Source organism: Passer domesticus, chromosome 5 (assembly GCF_036417665.1).
Source record: "Passer domesticus isolate bPasDom1 chromosome 5, bPasDom1.hap1, whole genome shotgun sequence".
NCBI classification, from domain to species: Eukaryota; Metazoa; Chordata; class Aves; order Passeriformes; family Passeridae; genus Passer; species Passer domesticus.
In genome coordinates, this window is record NC_087478.1 from 22,685,631 (window position 1) to 22,702,608 (window position 16,978).

The 16,978-nt window shown below is 41.6% G+C and overlaps 1 protein-coding gene and 1 long non-coding RNA gene across 10 annotated transcripts in view; one reads left to right on the forward strand and one right to left on the reverse strand.

Annotated features, from left to right (window-relative positions):
• ANKRD26 (ankyrin repeat domain containing 26) overlaps positions 1-16,674 on the forward strand; it is a 47,215-nt gene extending 30,541 nt beyond the window's left edge. For 7 of the 9 annotated variants that reach the window (XM_064422306.1, XM_064422311.1, XM_064422313.1 and 4 more), the window contains 12 exons: positions 888-1,040; positions 1,979-2,154; positions 2,348-2,441; positions 3,542-3,616; positions 4,778-4,912; positions 5,825-5,937; positions 6,358-6,499; positions 7,100-7,381; positions 8,095-8,330; positions 9,078-9,324; positions 14,056-14,101; positions 15,174-16,674. In XM_064422306.1, coding sequence (XP_064278376.1) covers positions 888-1,040; positions 1,979-2,154; positions 2,348-2,441; positions 3,542-3,616; positions 4,778-4,912; positions 5,825-5,937; positions 6,358-6,499; positions 7,100-7,381; positions 8,095-8,330; positions 9,078-9,324; positions 14,056-14,101; positions 15,174-15,295 — 1,821 coding nt within the window. In that variant the 3' untranslated portion in view covers positions 15,296-16,674. Of the gene's footprint in view, positions 1-887; positions 1,041-1,978; positions 2,155-2,347; positions 2,442-2,568; positions 2,661-3,541; positions 3,617-4,777; positions 4,913-5,824; positions 5,938-6,357; positions 6,500-7,099; positions 7,382-8,094; positions 8,331-9,077; positions 9,325-14,055; positions 14,102-15,173 lie in introns of those variants that run through there. The other 2 variants (XM_064422312.1, XR_010363563.1) reach the window with 2 other exon arrangements.
• On the reverse strand, positions 426-1,983 carry LOC135301832 (uncharacterized). Its single transcript, XR_010363566.1, has 3 exons — positions 1,867-1,983; positions 1,447-1,500; positions 426-986 (listed from the first exon to the last, which is right to left on the reverse strand). It is a non-coding gene; the product is annotated as an uncharacterized LOC135301832 (long non-coding RNA).
• Positions 16,675-16,978: the final 304 nt, after the last annotated feature.

A 16,978-nucleotide genomic window follows, 5' to 3' on the forward strand; every position in this document is an offset into this window, starting at 1 on the left:
TAGAAAATAGGAACTAATAAAATTCAATATTTAGACACACTGGTGTACAGTTTGTCACCTTTTAGTGATTTGAACAGTGATTTAAAATGACACTTCCTTCTTCCTAACAAGTGCGGAACCTTTGAGTGGGATATAGGCATGTGTGAGATAACTGCTTTATTCTTCATTTGTCAGTTCCTGTAAGGTGTGTGTGGGGAGAGAACTCCAGCAATACTTTCAGTCATTTTAATCTGTGAATTGCTGTGTATGAAGAATCTGTGTATTCTTCATACCAAAACACCAGGTTCCCTCTGAAAATACTACATCTGTGTAACTGTATGAACTATCCAGGTTTTTGCAAACCTAATATGTCAGTATAAAGACAGTTGTTATTCTGAAACATACTTATTAAGACAGCTGTAAGAGGACGTGATTCAACATATTGTTAGAGTGTATCTAAAGGGAGCTTTTAGATATAGGTATTAATTTAATTATATTTGTAAAATGTCGGAATAGAACAAAGAATGATGTGATACCAAGTCCTGTCTTCGGTCAACAAAATAGTATCTGCAGTCAGATTATGGCTCTCGCATCACAACAGGTTTCTTTGGATTATGTTAGTAAAATTCCCATGATTGCAGTGTGTGCTTATGCACAGTTTCAAGAAGAACAATATCTGGACCTTTTTTATGTATTAGGAAACAGAAATCCTCATGAACAGCTGCTGACAGTTTGGGGGTGCTCAGCTGAGAAAGATGGAGAGGTGATTGTGCATATGCCTGCTGGTGACATAATTTCACTTGAGTTCAATTCAAAAACATATCTAACTCTATAATCAAATAAGTCAAAGTAAAGGGATTTTTCGTATTCTTACGACTTTATTCATGCTCATTTAATTGTTTCATTAGGGCATGATCAGACAGCTGCAGCAGGAGCTTGCTGATGCTCTTAAAAAGCAGTCTATGTCAGAAGCTTCACTCGAAGTTACTACGCGCTACCGCAGTGACCTGGAGGAAGACAAGCTGCACTTGCAAAAGGAATTGGAAAAGGCTAAAACCAAGGTACAAAATGTCTGTAGTTGTAGCAATAAATCTTATGGTGGCTGTTAAAAGTAGGATTGGATGTTGTCCTAAAACCCCAGGAAAAAATGAAACAGGATAGATTTAATGATGTGTGAATCAATTGCATTGTTTTATAAACTTAGTGTCTTTGACATGCGGACATTATGCCCTAACTTGGACAAAATTGTTTGTTTGCAAAGATGCTTTTCGCAATGAATTTGTGTCTGCATTTTTGCCTTGTTACCTTTGGTTTTACCAAGGAGGTTGTCTAATTTCTGAATAACAATAGAAGTATTGGACTGCTGTTTGGACATTTTTATGCTACTCCTTTCCCCCTGCCCCCACTCCCCCCACCCTGCCCTGTCACCAGGTAACACGTCAAATTCTGAATGCTTTTGTAACTTACTCTGCATTTTCCCCCTTTGGCCCTGCTATAATTTGCCATCCTTAAGTGGCTTTCCTGCAAGGAAAGTATAAGCTATTTCTTAGTTAGGAACCACCTTTCACAGTGTTTTTCCAGGGTATGGGCGTATGAAGGTCTTGGAGTTCTAAAAGGAAAGTAACTTAAAATCTAGTCCTTATGAGGGACTTCTGAAGTCACTACTGACAGATGAATGTCTTAATTCATGTTTTCATAGAGGAGCAAACAAGTGAATACAAAGAGCATTCTAAGTCACTAAAAGAGTCAGAGCAGCAGTGTCAGTGCTTAGAACTGTGCTCTAGGAAATCCATGGAGGGATGGGAGAGGCCACTGTAGAAGATTAGGAAGTAACACAACTTGTGTTCATTAGCTAGTAGAAGCTTTGAAAGTACTTGAGATGATTACAGTTCTTTGGGCAGAGGGCAGATAACTGCAGCGTGTGAATCCTTGGGCAGCAGCTGACTGTCCTGTATAAAAGCTCGCCTGACAACTGTGGATCCTTTCTGTGACGTTACAGTTGCGGGAGGTGGAAGAAAAGTATCTTCAGTCTGAGCATTGTGTTCGTGACTTGAAGAATGCCTTGGATGGTAAGGAAAGAGAAGCAACAGCTTCTGCCCAGAAACTGCAGGACCAGCTGTTGGCATCTTCTGAGACTAGCACTACTATAAAACAACTGGAAGAACACGTGCAACAGTAAGAGAACACAGTGGGGCGAGGTATCTGTCACTTCCAGGTTTGGCTGGATACCGCAGCATAGATAGGTAGCCTTGTTGCATCACAGAAAATTATTAAGATTTTGAAAGATGTTCTTTTTTTATTTTGCACTGTTCTTTTAGAAGTGGTGCTCTGGCAGATTTTTATAATAAGACCTGTATTTCTTTTTAAGCCTTGAAATTGAAAACACCAGATTGGAAGCCACTGTCCAGCAACAAAACAACAGGATTGAAGCCCTACAGAGAGACCTGCAAGCCTCTGCCTCAGTAAGCTGCTCACAAATTTCCATTTTGTTGACTCCTGAGCCTGGTTACCTATTTCTGTGGGGAAATTTTATGGTGAGGTTTTCCTGAAGAGCCAAGGGGTGCTCAGTGCCTGCATTTTTCTGAATAGAAGCTCTCGGGAAGCAGCTTGCTCTACTTTCCAACCATCCTGTTTTGAAAATTTTCCTGTGCTGTAACAAGTCAAACATAACACTCTAAAAAGTAAGGATTTGACAGCAGTACACTGGTATAACTATTGTCTGCTTTAGACCCTTCATAACATCAGATGCTGCTTTGGGGACTGCAGTGTATTCCGTTTAAGGTATTCATCAAGTTAACTGGTAGAAATTCCACAGGATGTATTGATGCCAAGCCCTTTATGCTAGAGACCTGGCTGACATCATCAGACTGAAACAAAAAATTACTTGTCCCAGAGCTTTTGCTGTGCAGAATTGCTTTTTCTTTGGCTACTTGCTGTGTGTCTATTTTCATGAAACAGTGAAGAGGACTGCTTGTGACATCTGCAAAACTCAGTGTGAGCCTTGGAATGTACCACAGCTTCTACACAGTGGGTAATTTTAGCTCAAATAAGGTGCTAACATCTGTGGCCTGAATTAAGATATATTTTTGCTGTTGCTTTTTGTATTATAGCCACTGAACTAGGATTCTTGTTACAGCTGTAGTTGTCAGTTATTGCTGAACGTATTTTGAAAATCACTACATGTGATAGTCAAACTTTGTGATGTACTGATATTGTCAAGAGAAGTGGGAAGGCAGTCACAAATCCTTCCACTTTGATTAATAGGGCATGATTTTCAAGTGTACTAGGGATGAGAAAAGCTACTCCTGCCTGTTTTCACTGAAGATTCTTTATATCCCACATGGTTTTTCTCTCTCTCTCTCTGCACCAAATGGCAGAGGTGAGGATTGCTAACAATTTTGCAGTGGTATGAAACTAAGGCCATTTTGATAATTGTTGCTGGGTGTAAATTATGTAGGAATAAAGAGGTGAAGAAGTTTTGTGTAATACTTTTGTCAGTGAGGTGTAACTTCAATCTAAAAAGTGATAGTGTACCTTCTTGCTTCTTGTAATGCTTCTATAGGTTCACAACCGCCTGGAAGACTTGATAATGAGCTTACAGACAGCACAGGCAGCTGCAGAGGACCACCACAATCAGGTACATGACAGGCTCTGTGAAGGATGTTTTAGTCTTTGAATTTTTTGTGTATAGGTAATTGATGAAAAGATCATGTGGACTGTGTAAGCACACAGCTGTTAAATATCCATCTGGTTTTAGGGCAAGGCACTCTCAAGGGAAAAGGCTATGAGTTTCCTCATTTTTCTACTTCTGTGTTTTGTATGTGTTGTGGTGTGCAAGACAGTTGTGTTCATCATTGTGATTCTTCTGATGAATACTCTTCCCCATCCCACCTGCAGGGAGTGAGCCAGTGGCTGTGAAATGCTTAGCTGCCTACCAGGTTTAAGCCATAGCAGATGACTGATAGAGTGGATGTTGTGGACAGCATGGAGATCTGTGGTTGAAAGCTGAGAGGAGAGCAGACTTTACAGATCCATATTTTCTGTGTAATTTTGTGAGAGCTTGTCTTGAGGACATGACCGGGTTTTTTTATGAGACCCAGTGTTTTACCACCTCTATGAGGACTTGAGAAAGTCATACACCCTAAGGTTGTTTTTTTTACCCAAGACTCTGTGTTAAGTGTTTTGTCACTTTCTGTAGCCAGTAAACATCTCCTGTTTCTTCCTTTCTTGCTTTTGTAATTTTCTTTGGTTTTCCCCTTAAAAAATGCCACTAAAACCATCTAGTCAGCTTCCAGTCTTTAACTGAATCAGCAAGTTGTGTTCAACTCAAATACATCTTACATCTCTTAGGCAAATCTTTGTCCCTTTAGATAGAACCATCCATACCATTGTCAATTTCAAAACATTTTCTTGCTCTCAGGTGATATACAGCTGTCACAGAAGCCATGAGGGTAGGGTATATTCTGTGGTGGGCACTAGAAATGAATACATTAGAAAGTATGTAATGAACTCTGGAGAGCCTTTGGAAGAAAGCTACAGGGTGATTTTGTGTGTGTGTGTTTGTTATTCCCCAAAGTTCAGCCTCATCTAACCACCCCTATAGCATTCATTCTTTTTACCATCCTCAGTTTGTCTTCTTGGTTATGTATCCCAAGCTGTGTTTTACATTGCACATTAACAGTAACCATAGATATTGGATGGGGAGAGGAGAGAGTTTCCACTTAAGTTACAGCTTTCTGTTACAGCGTTTTCTTTACGGTCACCTTAGTTTCTTCTTCTGCCATTGTTGCTTTTACAGGTGCAAAAGCAGAATGTGCTGGCTCTGACATCAAAGGACTTGCAGAGCATGTGGGAAGAGCAGTTTAAGTCAAGATCTAACCTTGAAGAGCGTGTTGCTCAACTTGACAGGGAAAAGGCAGACCTTTTTGAACAGGTAAATTTAGAACATTCTCCAGAGACCTAAGCCAGTACCTGAGAGAGCCACATTAACCTTTTGGTCAAGTTCTTAGATAAGGAGCATTTTTTCATTACCCCTGCCATTCAGGGCCTGGATATGTTGTGATTTGTAGATCATCCAGGAAGCAAATGAAAGCTATCTGGGTATCTTGTGTAAGTTCTGGAGTGATTGTCTTTGAAAGAGTTCCCAGTATTGTTTGCATCAGTTGAGCACATCAAGCAGGGCTTCAGTTCCCCAGGTCTTTCTTGAATTCCTTCTGGCCATCTTTTGACCCCTTGTTTTCTGGGCAGGGTTGAAGTATTTAATTTTTTCCAGTGCAGTGCAGGGAGGAGTAGCAGCACATTTTCAGGGTTTTGGATGCTTAAAAGCTTTGCAGAAAAACACAGTGAAGGAATTTTGGGGAAATGAACCTAGTGCTTGGGAAACCAGAAATGACTGACAGTTGCAATGAGGCAGTCTTTCCCTCTTTGTCTGTAGAGGAATAAAGGAAGTGCGAAGCAACTAGCACATAAGTAGCCACAAAGAAGGGGTGGAAGGGAGTAGTATATTGAAAAAATTCCCAAAGATCAAATTCCTCTGCCTGCTTATCAATAAGGATCCTGTAAAAGCTTTAGATTAATTTGTATTCTCCCATAATAAGCATACCTAAATAATCTTTACTATGAGTTGAGGACTCTTGAAAGCAGTCCAGCATCTTCTCCACCTTTGTATCAGTGGAGGCATCTGTTTTTGTTCTTCAATATTGGCCCAGTTTGCTCTGAAACCTGACACGTAACTTGGCTAATGGAGGTGGACTGCAGCTTCTCCCTGGAGAACACTAGAGACACATTGCACGTAGCTATTGTTCTTACGTGTCGTGTGTGTCATGTGTCTTTTCTGTTTTGAAAGTGTGAGAGTGAAAGAAAGAAAGTGAAGAAACTGATAGAGTTAAAACGCCCAGTTGAACTCCGTCTGGACCAAGAAATGAGACGAAACTTAGAATTGCAGAAAGACTTTAAGAGGTATGGCTTTTTCATATGGTGAAGAGATATCCCTGAATAGAAGTCCAGTTTTATTGAACTGTAATGTCAGAACAAGTATACATACTCTGCGAGCAAACTGAGGTCTCGTGTTAGTTCCTGCAAGGTACCTCTGTGCATGAGCTTATACTTACTTATAGCTGCAAGAGGAATTGCCAGTCCAGGTTGCCCTGCAGTTCTGTGGGGGTGCGGAGGGTAGCCTTTAATTTGTCTTTTCACCTGGAATTTGGATGTGCCAGGTGATTTGTGGCACAGGAAGAGCAGGGTTTTATCTTCAATTCCTGGTACTTTCAAGTATGTTAAAGATGAAGAAAGCTATTTCTGCATACCTTACTGGAGAGCATATGGAAAAGGTTGCTTATTCCTGTGTTTCATTGTTTTCTGAACTGATTTGCTGTTTAGATTGAAGAGACTTCTCAACAGAGCTACAAAGAAAATAAAGGTGTATGAGGAGAGAGAAATGGAGTCACAGCTTAATTTGAAGGGAGAAATGAAGAGCAGATATTCTGAAATGGTCAGTGAAGTTGATAGATTGAGAACAAAGGTGAGCTCTGCTTAATTTGGGCTTTGTTTGGTTATGGTGTTACTTTTTTTCAAACCTGTGTGAAGCTTTGCTTGTATTTCTTGTCATGCTGATGATTTGTTTTCCTTGGCTATATTTTTGATTTGATTTGTCTCTCTCAACGATTTTTCTACTGTTAGAGAAGCAGGTCACTATAGTAATACTGGTGTAGTTGTCCTTATGGGTAAAGATGTATGTGCAAAGCAGCATCTGCAATGGCACCAGAAGGACAGACTGTCACACAGAGGAAGGACAAGCCAAGAGTGGCAGCAAGGCTGGCAGGGTCCATGACCTCATGGTGCATGGAGCCATCCCACAGGTGCTCACCAAGAAGTACAGAACTGGTCTGGTGACAGCAGGCAGGGTCAGCCAAGAGAGCAGATCCAGCAGGTCCTCAGGGCAGGCCCTAGGGATGGGCAGTTCTGCTTTCCTACCAGGACATCACGTCCCTGACTGAGGGTCAGGGCTGAGTATACAGATAATAAATGCAGTCTCCATGGACAACCCCTTTAGTGATTTTAACAGAATTCACTGCCTTTAAATGCCTCTAAGTTTCTTTTTTTTTTTTTTCCCCACATACAGGTTGCTGAACTTTCCCAGCAGCTAGACATGGAGTCCAAAAAAAGCATGCAGCTAGAAGCCCAAAACCGGGAATTGCGAGAAGAGCTATCTACCCTGCATGGGAACTGTGAAAAACTGGAGAAGAGCAAATGCCAGCTGAAAGAAGAAGTGGCAAAACTCCAACATCACTTGGAGACTAACATGGTGGATCACAGCCAAATAGAACAGTATAAAAGAGAGGTTGATGAACGAGCAGGGCAAGAAATAAGACAAAAACTACAAGAAGTCAATTTGTTTTTGCAAGTGAGTGACTTTCTGATATGTGTCTGTAAGCACTCTGTAGGCTTTGGTTGTGGTCACCATTTTTTAGTGTTTTGATTTGGGTGGCTGATTCTGTGTGTTAGTGTTGTACTTGTGTGTTAGTGTCTTTGCCAAAGGAAAGTGGGAGATGGGCATATGGCTGGGCAGGAGTGCTCTTAGGATGTGTAATGTGCCAGCAGGTCCCTGAATCAAAAGCTTGCCCAAGGCAGGTTTCCATTTTGCAGTGCTTGGAGCTGTCTTTGTTCACTGGTCGGCTTCTCACTGTTCATGCTTGAAGAGGTGTTGCACCTTCCAGCTGTCACAGCCAGACCTACAGGTCCGGTTTTGTCCTTGTACACGGGAGAGTGCTCAGAAAACAGGTGACTGGAGTTGCAGGTGTGGAGATGGGGAGGAGGTGAGGCATCCTACTAAGGAATCCTGTGAGGAATCCTGTTCTCCATGCCCTGTTCTATAGAGATAATGCCCTTTCATTAGTAGATTTGAATAGTGGTACTGGTTTGGGCTTCATCCTCAGTGATAAGAATTACTTACCCTGGTGGTAGCTTCAGGGTTCTGCCTTGACTGCTGATGGTAGTGAAGAGGCACAGCTGCCTCTGTGAGCCAGGCTAGGCCCATGACCTTGGGTACATGCAATTGACAGGTGGGGAGAGTTCTCTTTTTCTGTGTGGTGGTTGAAGGTGCACTGTCTCCTTCAGGCACAGGCAGCCTCCCAGGACAGACTAGAACACATCAGAGCAAGTCATCATGCTTCTCTGAGAAACCAGCTAAAAGACAGAATCAGAGATCTTGAATGTGAATTGGACAAGATAAAAAATACTCAACAAGACAGTACTTTTCCAAAAGAATGTATACAGGCAGAAGTGGAAAAGTACAAGGAGCTGTATCTGGAGGAAGTGAAAACAAGACGATGCCTAGCAAAGAAACTGGAAAGGTAAGTCCATGCTTTTTTTGGACTGGTAATAAGAGACTCCTTTTTCTTCATGCACATTTCTTGTTAATTCCTCTTCTACACCTGGCCGGCATTGAAAGCCTATGATGACATGTTTGTGGGAAAAGTACCTCAAGACCCCTCCCATTTAGCAGGCCTTCATTTCTCTTTAGTGTTTCAACAGGAATACAACTGATTGTGGCATTAACGGGAGGCTTTTCAAGTTGATGTTGTTTTAACTGGTAGCTTTTTTTGCCAGGGTCTGTAGTCTCACCCTCTATACAACAGAAAAAATGAATTTCATGTCCTTTATTGTCCGAATAAGGGTAGGCCTCTCAGAGAACAGATTTCTCTTCTGTGAAGAAAAAAATAGAAATAATCTTTTTTGGCTTCTGTTCAAGCAGTGGCTCTGAGCTTTGAGCTTTCCTTGGGAAGGGGATCCAGCTCAGAATTGTTACAGAGGTGATGTACCTTCCAGAAGAAGCTGTGTAAACACATGGCTTTCACAGAAGGCTTTGAAGCCCTCATGCTGAGCACTCCTAAGCACTGGTGATGCCGCTCCTTACACCTAGTGCGACATCTTAGAAACAGGCCCACCAAAAAGCTCAGGTCAAATGATGAACTACTTTTGGAGGTTCTTCATCTCAGAAGTGAAATAATAGTCAAGGACCTGGAGAGTAACTTTGGGAAAGTGTTGTTAACAAAGGTAGAAACCAAAGGTAACTGTCTGTGTGCTTCCAAATGTTTCAGAGCTAATGAGAGACTTGAAGAAGCCAATGCTAAGCTCCTCCGGGAGCGCCATAAAAGCAAATCGTTAATCACGAGCAGCATTGTCAGCGGAGGTCTGGCTGCAACTCCAGTTCTGTATTCAACTGCACTCGGACATCTTGGCAACAATTTGGGACTGAGCAGAAGTCTCAGTCTAGGAGGAAGCTTCCTCACCCCAGCTGAGAACACATTATCCTCGAGAAACAGGGTTGCAGCCTTTGTGGCCAAGGTAAGCATTTTGAAATACCATTCTCGACTCCTGCTGAAGAGTAGCCATATGCAAGGTTCTCCCTTTTAGCCTGAAGTTAAAATCCATTTATTGTTCCATGCCATATTGTGTAATAGACCAAAGCAACTGCTAATCCTCAGAACAGTGCACAGTTGTACATTGTAAGGCTGAAGATTTTTGGTCATCAGAGTTGTAAAAATTTTCAGGAGGGTAAAGGCTATAAAATATTTAAGTCAAAGCAGTGAACTGGCCATGCCATTGTTTTACAAGAGAAACTGTGACAAGGAGTACTGTAGCATAGGGAGCTCCCAGCTAAGCTCATCATGAAATTCCAGTGTGTGGTATGGCTAACCCGTTTAAAGTGGCTAGAGTCACATTGAGTGATAAATCCAATCAGACATCTCTGAGACACTTTTTTCTTCTTCCTTGATCTTCACTGCAGCAATTTCTTCACAGAACTTGCATTAGTATGTTAATACCAACAAAAGGATGCTTCAAAAGTAGGATGATATGAATGGGATGGCATAACTTTGCTCTTAAACTTCACTGCAGAATACGTACTATGCATAGGAGACATTTGTTCTTGTAGTTCCTGCCATGTTATTTCATGAAATGGTAAAATTACCTACTCTTTGGCAAGTCTTCACAGCTTTCTCATTTTATAGCAATGCTGCAACCTCTGCAATGCCTCTGGTCCAAATATGCCCTGTAATTAGCGGTCACTGTGATAGCACATCCCTCACAGAAGGCTGAACATTATGCCATGAAAACCCCACACCAATAGTTGTAATCACTGAGAGATCCACTTAACATGGCCGAGCTTCTCTGTTGAGGCATGGTATTCTGTTGTCAAGGGAATGTGACAAGTATTTCTTCACTTTTAAGTCCTTCTCAGTTTGATGGTCTCCCCTCATTGGAAAGAACCCATTTAAACCATATGTCTACATAGAGCACCTGTTCTACAAAAACCAGCCAAGAGAACAGATGGGACCAAAGCAGCATTGGAAATGCATAGCTGTGGCAGTTACGGAGATGAGCTTCTCTGTGTAGCTGTGAACACACTTTTGAGGGCAGAGGTGGACAGACATTACTGGAAGAACTCATGAAGTCGTTAGTACTGTATCATCTGCAGGGGCTATTCTGCATACAAGCACTAGAAGGGTAGGAAAATTGCAGGACCCACTGTGAAAGGGAAATAAAAGAGGGGAGAGCAGGAGGGGTAGGGAGCACAGAACAAGAGAGGGGAAAAAAGGACAGAGAGATGGGAGCAAGACATTAAAAAAAGGCAAAAGAGGAAACCATTCCTCTGCTAGGCAAAAAATGCTGCCCTAGGATACAAGGAAGAGTTTAACAGTTGTGGCTTTTTTGGAGAAAAATGATGAAAACGGACAGTGAAGGGAAAGAAAGTCGGAGTACTAGGTGCTTCTTAAAACTCAATTACAGCAATGGTTTTCAGGTAGTGCTTTTCATTTTCATTTTCCAGAAGACATTGGAACTCTCTGAGAATCTCAAAGTTTTGTCAGTATCAAGATAGACACGTTGATGGGTTTGCTCCCTTCCCCTAAGTAGGGAAGTTTAATTACAGAAATTAAATATTTCTCCAGGCTGTTTCTTAGCTTGTTGTTTTATACAGCTGCTAATAAATACAGATGTATAGTTCAAACTGCTGTGTAGACCTCTTCAGTGTTTTTTGAAAAATGCTTCCAAATCCACTTGTGAAAAACATTTGAGCTGATTCCAGGACAAGTCTGCATTAGATCTGAGAATGGTGATACTGTTCTCTCTCGGTGTCCTGACTTCAAGAGCACCCATAGAGTTTCTTTCCAGAGAATGTGTGTCTCACAGCTTTGAGCGTACTCTCAAGGAAGTTGTTGAACAATTATGTATAGCATTTTCCAAGTTTCAGTTGCAGATGTCCAGTATTTTCTTCTTAACTTGGGGGCTTTCTTCTATACTAAGATTTTTTTCTTCCTAGTGCAGTTTTGTTGGTAGGACTTTGAAGTTCTCTCTGCTCTTGATCACAACCTATGGTTGTTGTCAGCAGAGGAGCTGCAGATAACTCACTCTCACTATACACAGTTTGTCTTCTTAGGATTCCCTTTGAGCTCTAATACTGTATCAAATTCTGAAGTTTTATTCCTTGAATAAGGGTGAGTCAAACAACTGCTATACCACAGAAAACTTACCTATTTCTTACCATTTCAACCAGGTTCTTTTAAGAGAAAGATAGAAATCTCAGCATGCCAGATTTCTCTCAATGAAAGCAGAAGGCTGGTGTCTGGGACTCAGATTTCCTGCTGTGAATTTATCTGCCTTCATACTAAATTGAGCTGCACATTCTGTTGTGATAAGTCTTCCTGAAATCACCAATTAGGGAACTACTGAGACTGTCATGGCACCACCTGTAGCCTCAAGTACCTCAATGTTCATTGTGTTCAGCGAAGTCTTAAAACCTGGTCTTCCCTCTCTGAGTCATAAACAGGAAGTACTGTTAGTGATCTGTGTAACCAGAATTCGGAAATGTAGTGCATAGCCCAAGGCAGAGAATGTCTGTCTACTTGCTGCAAGTATTGCAAGAAGATTTTGGGACTCAAGGCCACTTGTTAGACTGACAAACTGTCAAGCTTCCATCCTAACAGCTGTGCCAAAGGCTGCTGCAAATGAATATGGGTGTTCTGATGCAGAAAAGAATAGTGAACTCTGCTAGCTGCAACCAGTGTGAATTGGTGGATTTCTGAAACCAGTTTCCCTGCCTAATGTGAGAAAGGGAATGTCAGCTCCCTACGCTCTCTCTCAACTTCTGTTCCTTTTCTGGTTTCATTTTCCAAATGCCTTCTTGTATTTTAGTGGTCTTTTTATTGTGAGCTTTTTTCCTTGCCTCGTGTACATGTAGGCCATGTTCTTGTGTCTCACTGAAGACCTTTGAACTAAAGGCTGTTTTTCTTTCTTCAGATCCTTAATCAAAAATCTTCTCTCTCTTCTCTGCAGCCACATATATGACAAGGTTTGTAGCCTGTCCTGTTTAACCTTGGGTGCTATTGCAGATGTTTGTCTATTTATGCTGCTAGGTTTGATTCAAACTCACTGATGCATTCACACTGGCCTAAAGCTGGAGACACTTTGAAGTTGCTGGTTTCTCTTGAGTAAAAGAGTGACTTACTGCTGAGTAGTTCTGTGCTTTATGTCTTTGTGAAGTTATGGCTTTGTGGTAGTTCAGCTTCTGTAAGATGGCACCGTATGTATGGATTTCACCTCTTCTGATGGAACTTGGTTAAACTAGAGGAGAAGGCTCTTTACCACCCTTGCCTGTTCTGACAGTCAAAAAGTCCTGGGTAGTAACAGCAGTTGTGTGTGCAGCAGCAGTGCTGCTCTGAAGTTGAGTTCCTAGACCCTGAGTACCATCTCATGGGTCTTGGAGGATCCAGCTTACTCTGTGCTCAAGAAGCTCCATGGGTAAGTAATAAGTCAACATCACCTCCTGAAACAGAGTTACTGAGATGGTGACTGCTGCAAGTGACCCAGTATGTTACTGCTTGAAGAGCTGAGCAGTGAGAGGTACCTGCTCAGGACACAGACACCGACTTGAGGACTAGTGGAATTCAGTATAATGTAAAACTGCAGTGAATTCTGGAAGGATATGCTAAGCTAAGCAAAGCACATAATCATTAGCAGAGAATTATAAAGGACAAGCTAAGCAATGCACCTAATGACTATTACGAAAGAATGCCTGTAGGGGTAAAGAAAGATCACCAGTTACTCCAGTACTTTGCCATAATCCAAGTCTGAGACACCTCAGCTGTCAGGGAAAGGCGTCACAGTGAAAGACTGGAGAACCAAGGTAACTGGGAACTCCTGTGGTGCATCCACCTTGCAGGCCACCAGGCTCCCCCAGCTTTGCTGTGAAAATAGCCCAGCTTTTATACTGTTAAACAAACAAGCTGAGATAATGTGTAATTTCATTCACCTGTTGGCTTTCCTCCAGAGCCTGGCCAGGGCTCAAGGAGGAATCAAGGGAGTTGTCTTTGATCCTACACCCGCTTGGTTAGGCCAGATGTGGCCTCATCTAGTTTCTAGATGCAGAAAGGTAAATGCATGTTCTGCCAATAAATGCACACATATAACAATACTTTGTTAACAAGCAGATATATATAGATAACATTTCATTGGAAGGTTCATCTATAGTCAACTTTGGCTCCAGGCCTCCTGTTCAGGCCTTGTTAGGGCCTGTTGTTCAGTCCTTGGTACTTCATGCCTTCTCCAGAGGGGGCAGTAGGACAATGGTGACATTGTCAGTCCTCAAAGGTGTATTTTCATTCAAAGGCCTTTTCCTTCCTTTTCAGAGAAATCTATGTGTTGGCTTTATTTCCACACATGAAAAAAACTTGAGGCTTGTGGGGAGTTGATCTTTTGGTACCACTGAGAAGAGTTTGGCTCCATCTCTGTTACTCCACCCCCCTGGTAGTTAATACACACAGACAAGGTCGCCTGAGCTTTGTCTACTCCAGGAAAGAAACAGTCACAGCTCTCTCAGCCTTTCCACACAGCTCATGTGGTCCAGGGCCTTGGGCATCTTCTTGGCCATCACAGGCCATCATCTCCATTTGGGATGATATTTTTAGGTTTTATCACGTTGTCCATGGGGTGTAAGAATGTTACAGGAGTTTTAGCACTTACATTTGGGTCATATTGTGTGTATTATGTCTTAATTGTATATTTGATGTATAATTCTAGGTACGACAGGAACTGGATGAAAAAATCACTAAGGAACTGAAAGAAGGTAATGTGTCATTACATTTGGAGTGTTATGAAGGAAAAATATTTCCATTTCTAAGTCTTGACAGCTTTCAAGCCATTATTTTCAACTTCTTCTGCTAAGAACAGAGATTTTTTTCTACAAGCTCTCCAGTTTAGACTTGAATGTGAAAAATTCCTGCTTCCCAAAATACTGCATAGAATGTTATGCACTTGCCTAGAAAAAAACAAGCAAAAGAAAATTCATCCACTGCTCCACTCAGAAACACTCAGCTTAGGATGAAGTTGCTATTCACTAGAATTAATCTCCAGCAAACACATCAAAGAAGCCCCCCAGATTTTTACAGATCTTTATAGACTTCAGCCATCCCTTTCTTCCCTGTACATGGGTTGCATTCAGTACTAAACCATACCTTACATATTCTCTGCTGTTAGATCTTGGTTTTTGTTGCTATGATTCATGGCTTGTCTTTGTAGCTTAGGTGTTGCAGTCAGTCTTGTTTTGAAAAAGTAGAAGAACACGATCAGGGTTAAACGACAACATTTCTTTGGGAAGAGATCATTCAGTAGTGCTTAGGCAAACATGAGTTCAATGCTCACAACATGGAGCATAAAACACGCTCTGTAACTTGAGGCCAGGCATCCAAAGAGGAAATCCACTTGCTTCATGATAGTTGGTCCTCCAGAGGCACTGCTTTGCAGGGACTGCGGCTGTGTAGTTGTAGTGTCGCAACAAAGTACAGCTTTGAATGTTTAAGGAAAGCAAAGACTTGAGGTTGAAGAGCTCTGCAGGGGCTACATTAAGAAGCACTGTTAAGGGCCCCTGGAGTGGTGTGGAGTCCCACAAGATTTTCAGTGTGTAGTCTCTGGAATGTCTGTCACTAGCTTTAGAAATGCTGTTGACTGATAAGCACACGTGCACAAAATGTGTTGCTTCCTCTTGCCCAATTTGTCCCTTGCTACGTGTCTTTGGAAATTTTCAAGTCTTGTTCAGATTTGCAGACTCTATAAAGTTACGTAAAATCTTCTTACAGTGCCTTATTTCCCACTGTCTGATGTAGAAGTAACATAAGGAATCTTGTGTCATTTCCCCTCAGCCACTGCTGAACTCGAAACTGGATGTGCTGGATCTTCCAAAAACCTTCATGTGGACCAGGACCCCCTTTGCAGAGCAATAGAGGAGTACCGTGATGTTTTAACCAAAAATTACATGATTTGAATGAAATGCTGTGGAAACACTCTGAACATTTTTTGCTTTTGTAGAAAGCACACCTATGGTTTCCCTCCCCCCAGTTCAAATGTAAAAAGTTGTTCATTGCAGTCTGAATATAAACTCTACTAAACGGATGTCCAGCACAGTGCACTCATCTGTTGGGTTTTTTCTGTATAACTGGCTTCTTTTGCACTCACAGTAAGAACCACATCTGTTTCTTCTGACCAGCAGATTGACTGGTCTGGCTTCTTGAGCTTGACAAAACTGTCAGAAATGTTTCCTCTTATAGTAGCTTCATTATGTTGCATTATTTGTGTTCTAACAAAAGCATTCCCTTTGTTCTGTTTAATCCTTTCACTCAATGTGTTTGTAAGTTCTCCAGTGTTATTTCAATGTTTAGGACATCATTTGATGTTCTTTGAGCCCAGTGCTTCAATCCTGATGCAGTACTAAGTTCTGCTAATTAACTTAGAGTGATGTTCAAGCTGGAGAAAAGGGCACTTTGCATTGTTGTCACTTTATGCAACGTAAGTTTAAAATGACTGTGACTGTGTAGTAGTGCCAAGACTTGTTTTATGGGCTTTTTGGTATTTTTATTTTGTATCACAGAATGAGTGAAGTTGGAAGGGACCTCTGGAGGCTATTTGTTCTACCCCTCCTCCTCCAGGAGGACCACCTTTAGTTAGTTTCCCAGATACGTGTTGGGTTTTTAATTACTTTAAAAAATGGAGACTCCAAAGCCTCCATAGGCAACCTGGCCTCATGGTCAGTCACTGTCACAATACACTTGAATATCATGAGGGATATTTAAACTCAGTACCTCTCATGTTATTGGTGTTGATTTCTGTATTAAAAATTGCTGCAGCTTCAGACTTTTGCAGCTCTTGCTTAAACACGGTACACCTGAAAACACCTTCAGTGGGAGGGGTAGAAAAGGAACATTAATATCATCAACACTCCTCAGTACTCTCCAGAACTTGTGTGATAGGATACTCAGGTTTTTTGTTGCTGCTAGCAGCTGATGATATGGTGTCTGTAGCACAAATGTGGTGGAAAATTGATAGCAACCATATAAGCAGTTTTACTTATTTCAAGAAGTTACCAGTTTTTAATTAGGATGTGTGTTGTCATTTCCCATCTGCAAAAGTCACCAGCAGAGTATAGAACCAAGTCCCAGTTCTGGAAAAGTAAGAATAATTGTACTGAGAGTAATCAAAACTGAAAGAATTTTAGGGTTCTACCCACTATTTTAAGGACTTAACAGATAGTGAGAAAAGCATTAAATGCTGCTGTAACACTCTTCCTTTTTATATGAATACATTTTTGTGAGGCTATGACACTGTATTTAATTTAACTTGATATTTAATAAACTTTGCAGTCTAGAACATGGCTTTGTTTTATTGTTCCTCTTCTTGACACTGCTTTCCACCCCTTCCCTGCTCATAGAACTCTCCAGTGCTCTCAGCTGCACCTTGCCTGTTCTCCTGTAAGAGACTGGCCTGCTACAGATGAATGATTCAAACACTCAACCATTTGCAGTAACTGCCCAGGTGCTGCAAGAGCCTCGACTGGCTCAAACAGTCAGCTGGGTGCTTGGCCAGTGATGCATAGAGTGGCCTCCCAGTGCAGGTGGGTGTGCACACCTGAGGCTACAAACTGGGTTTCCAGATAAGGGACGGGCTGGTAAGA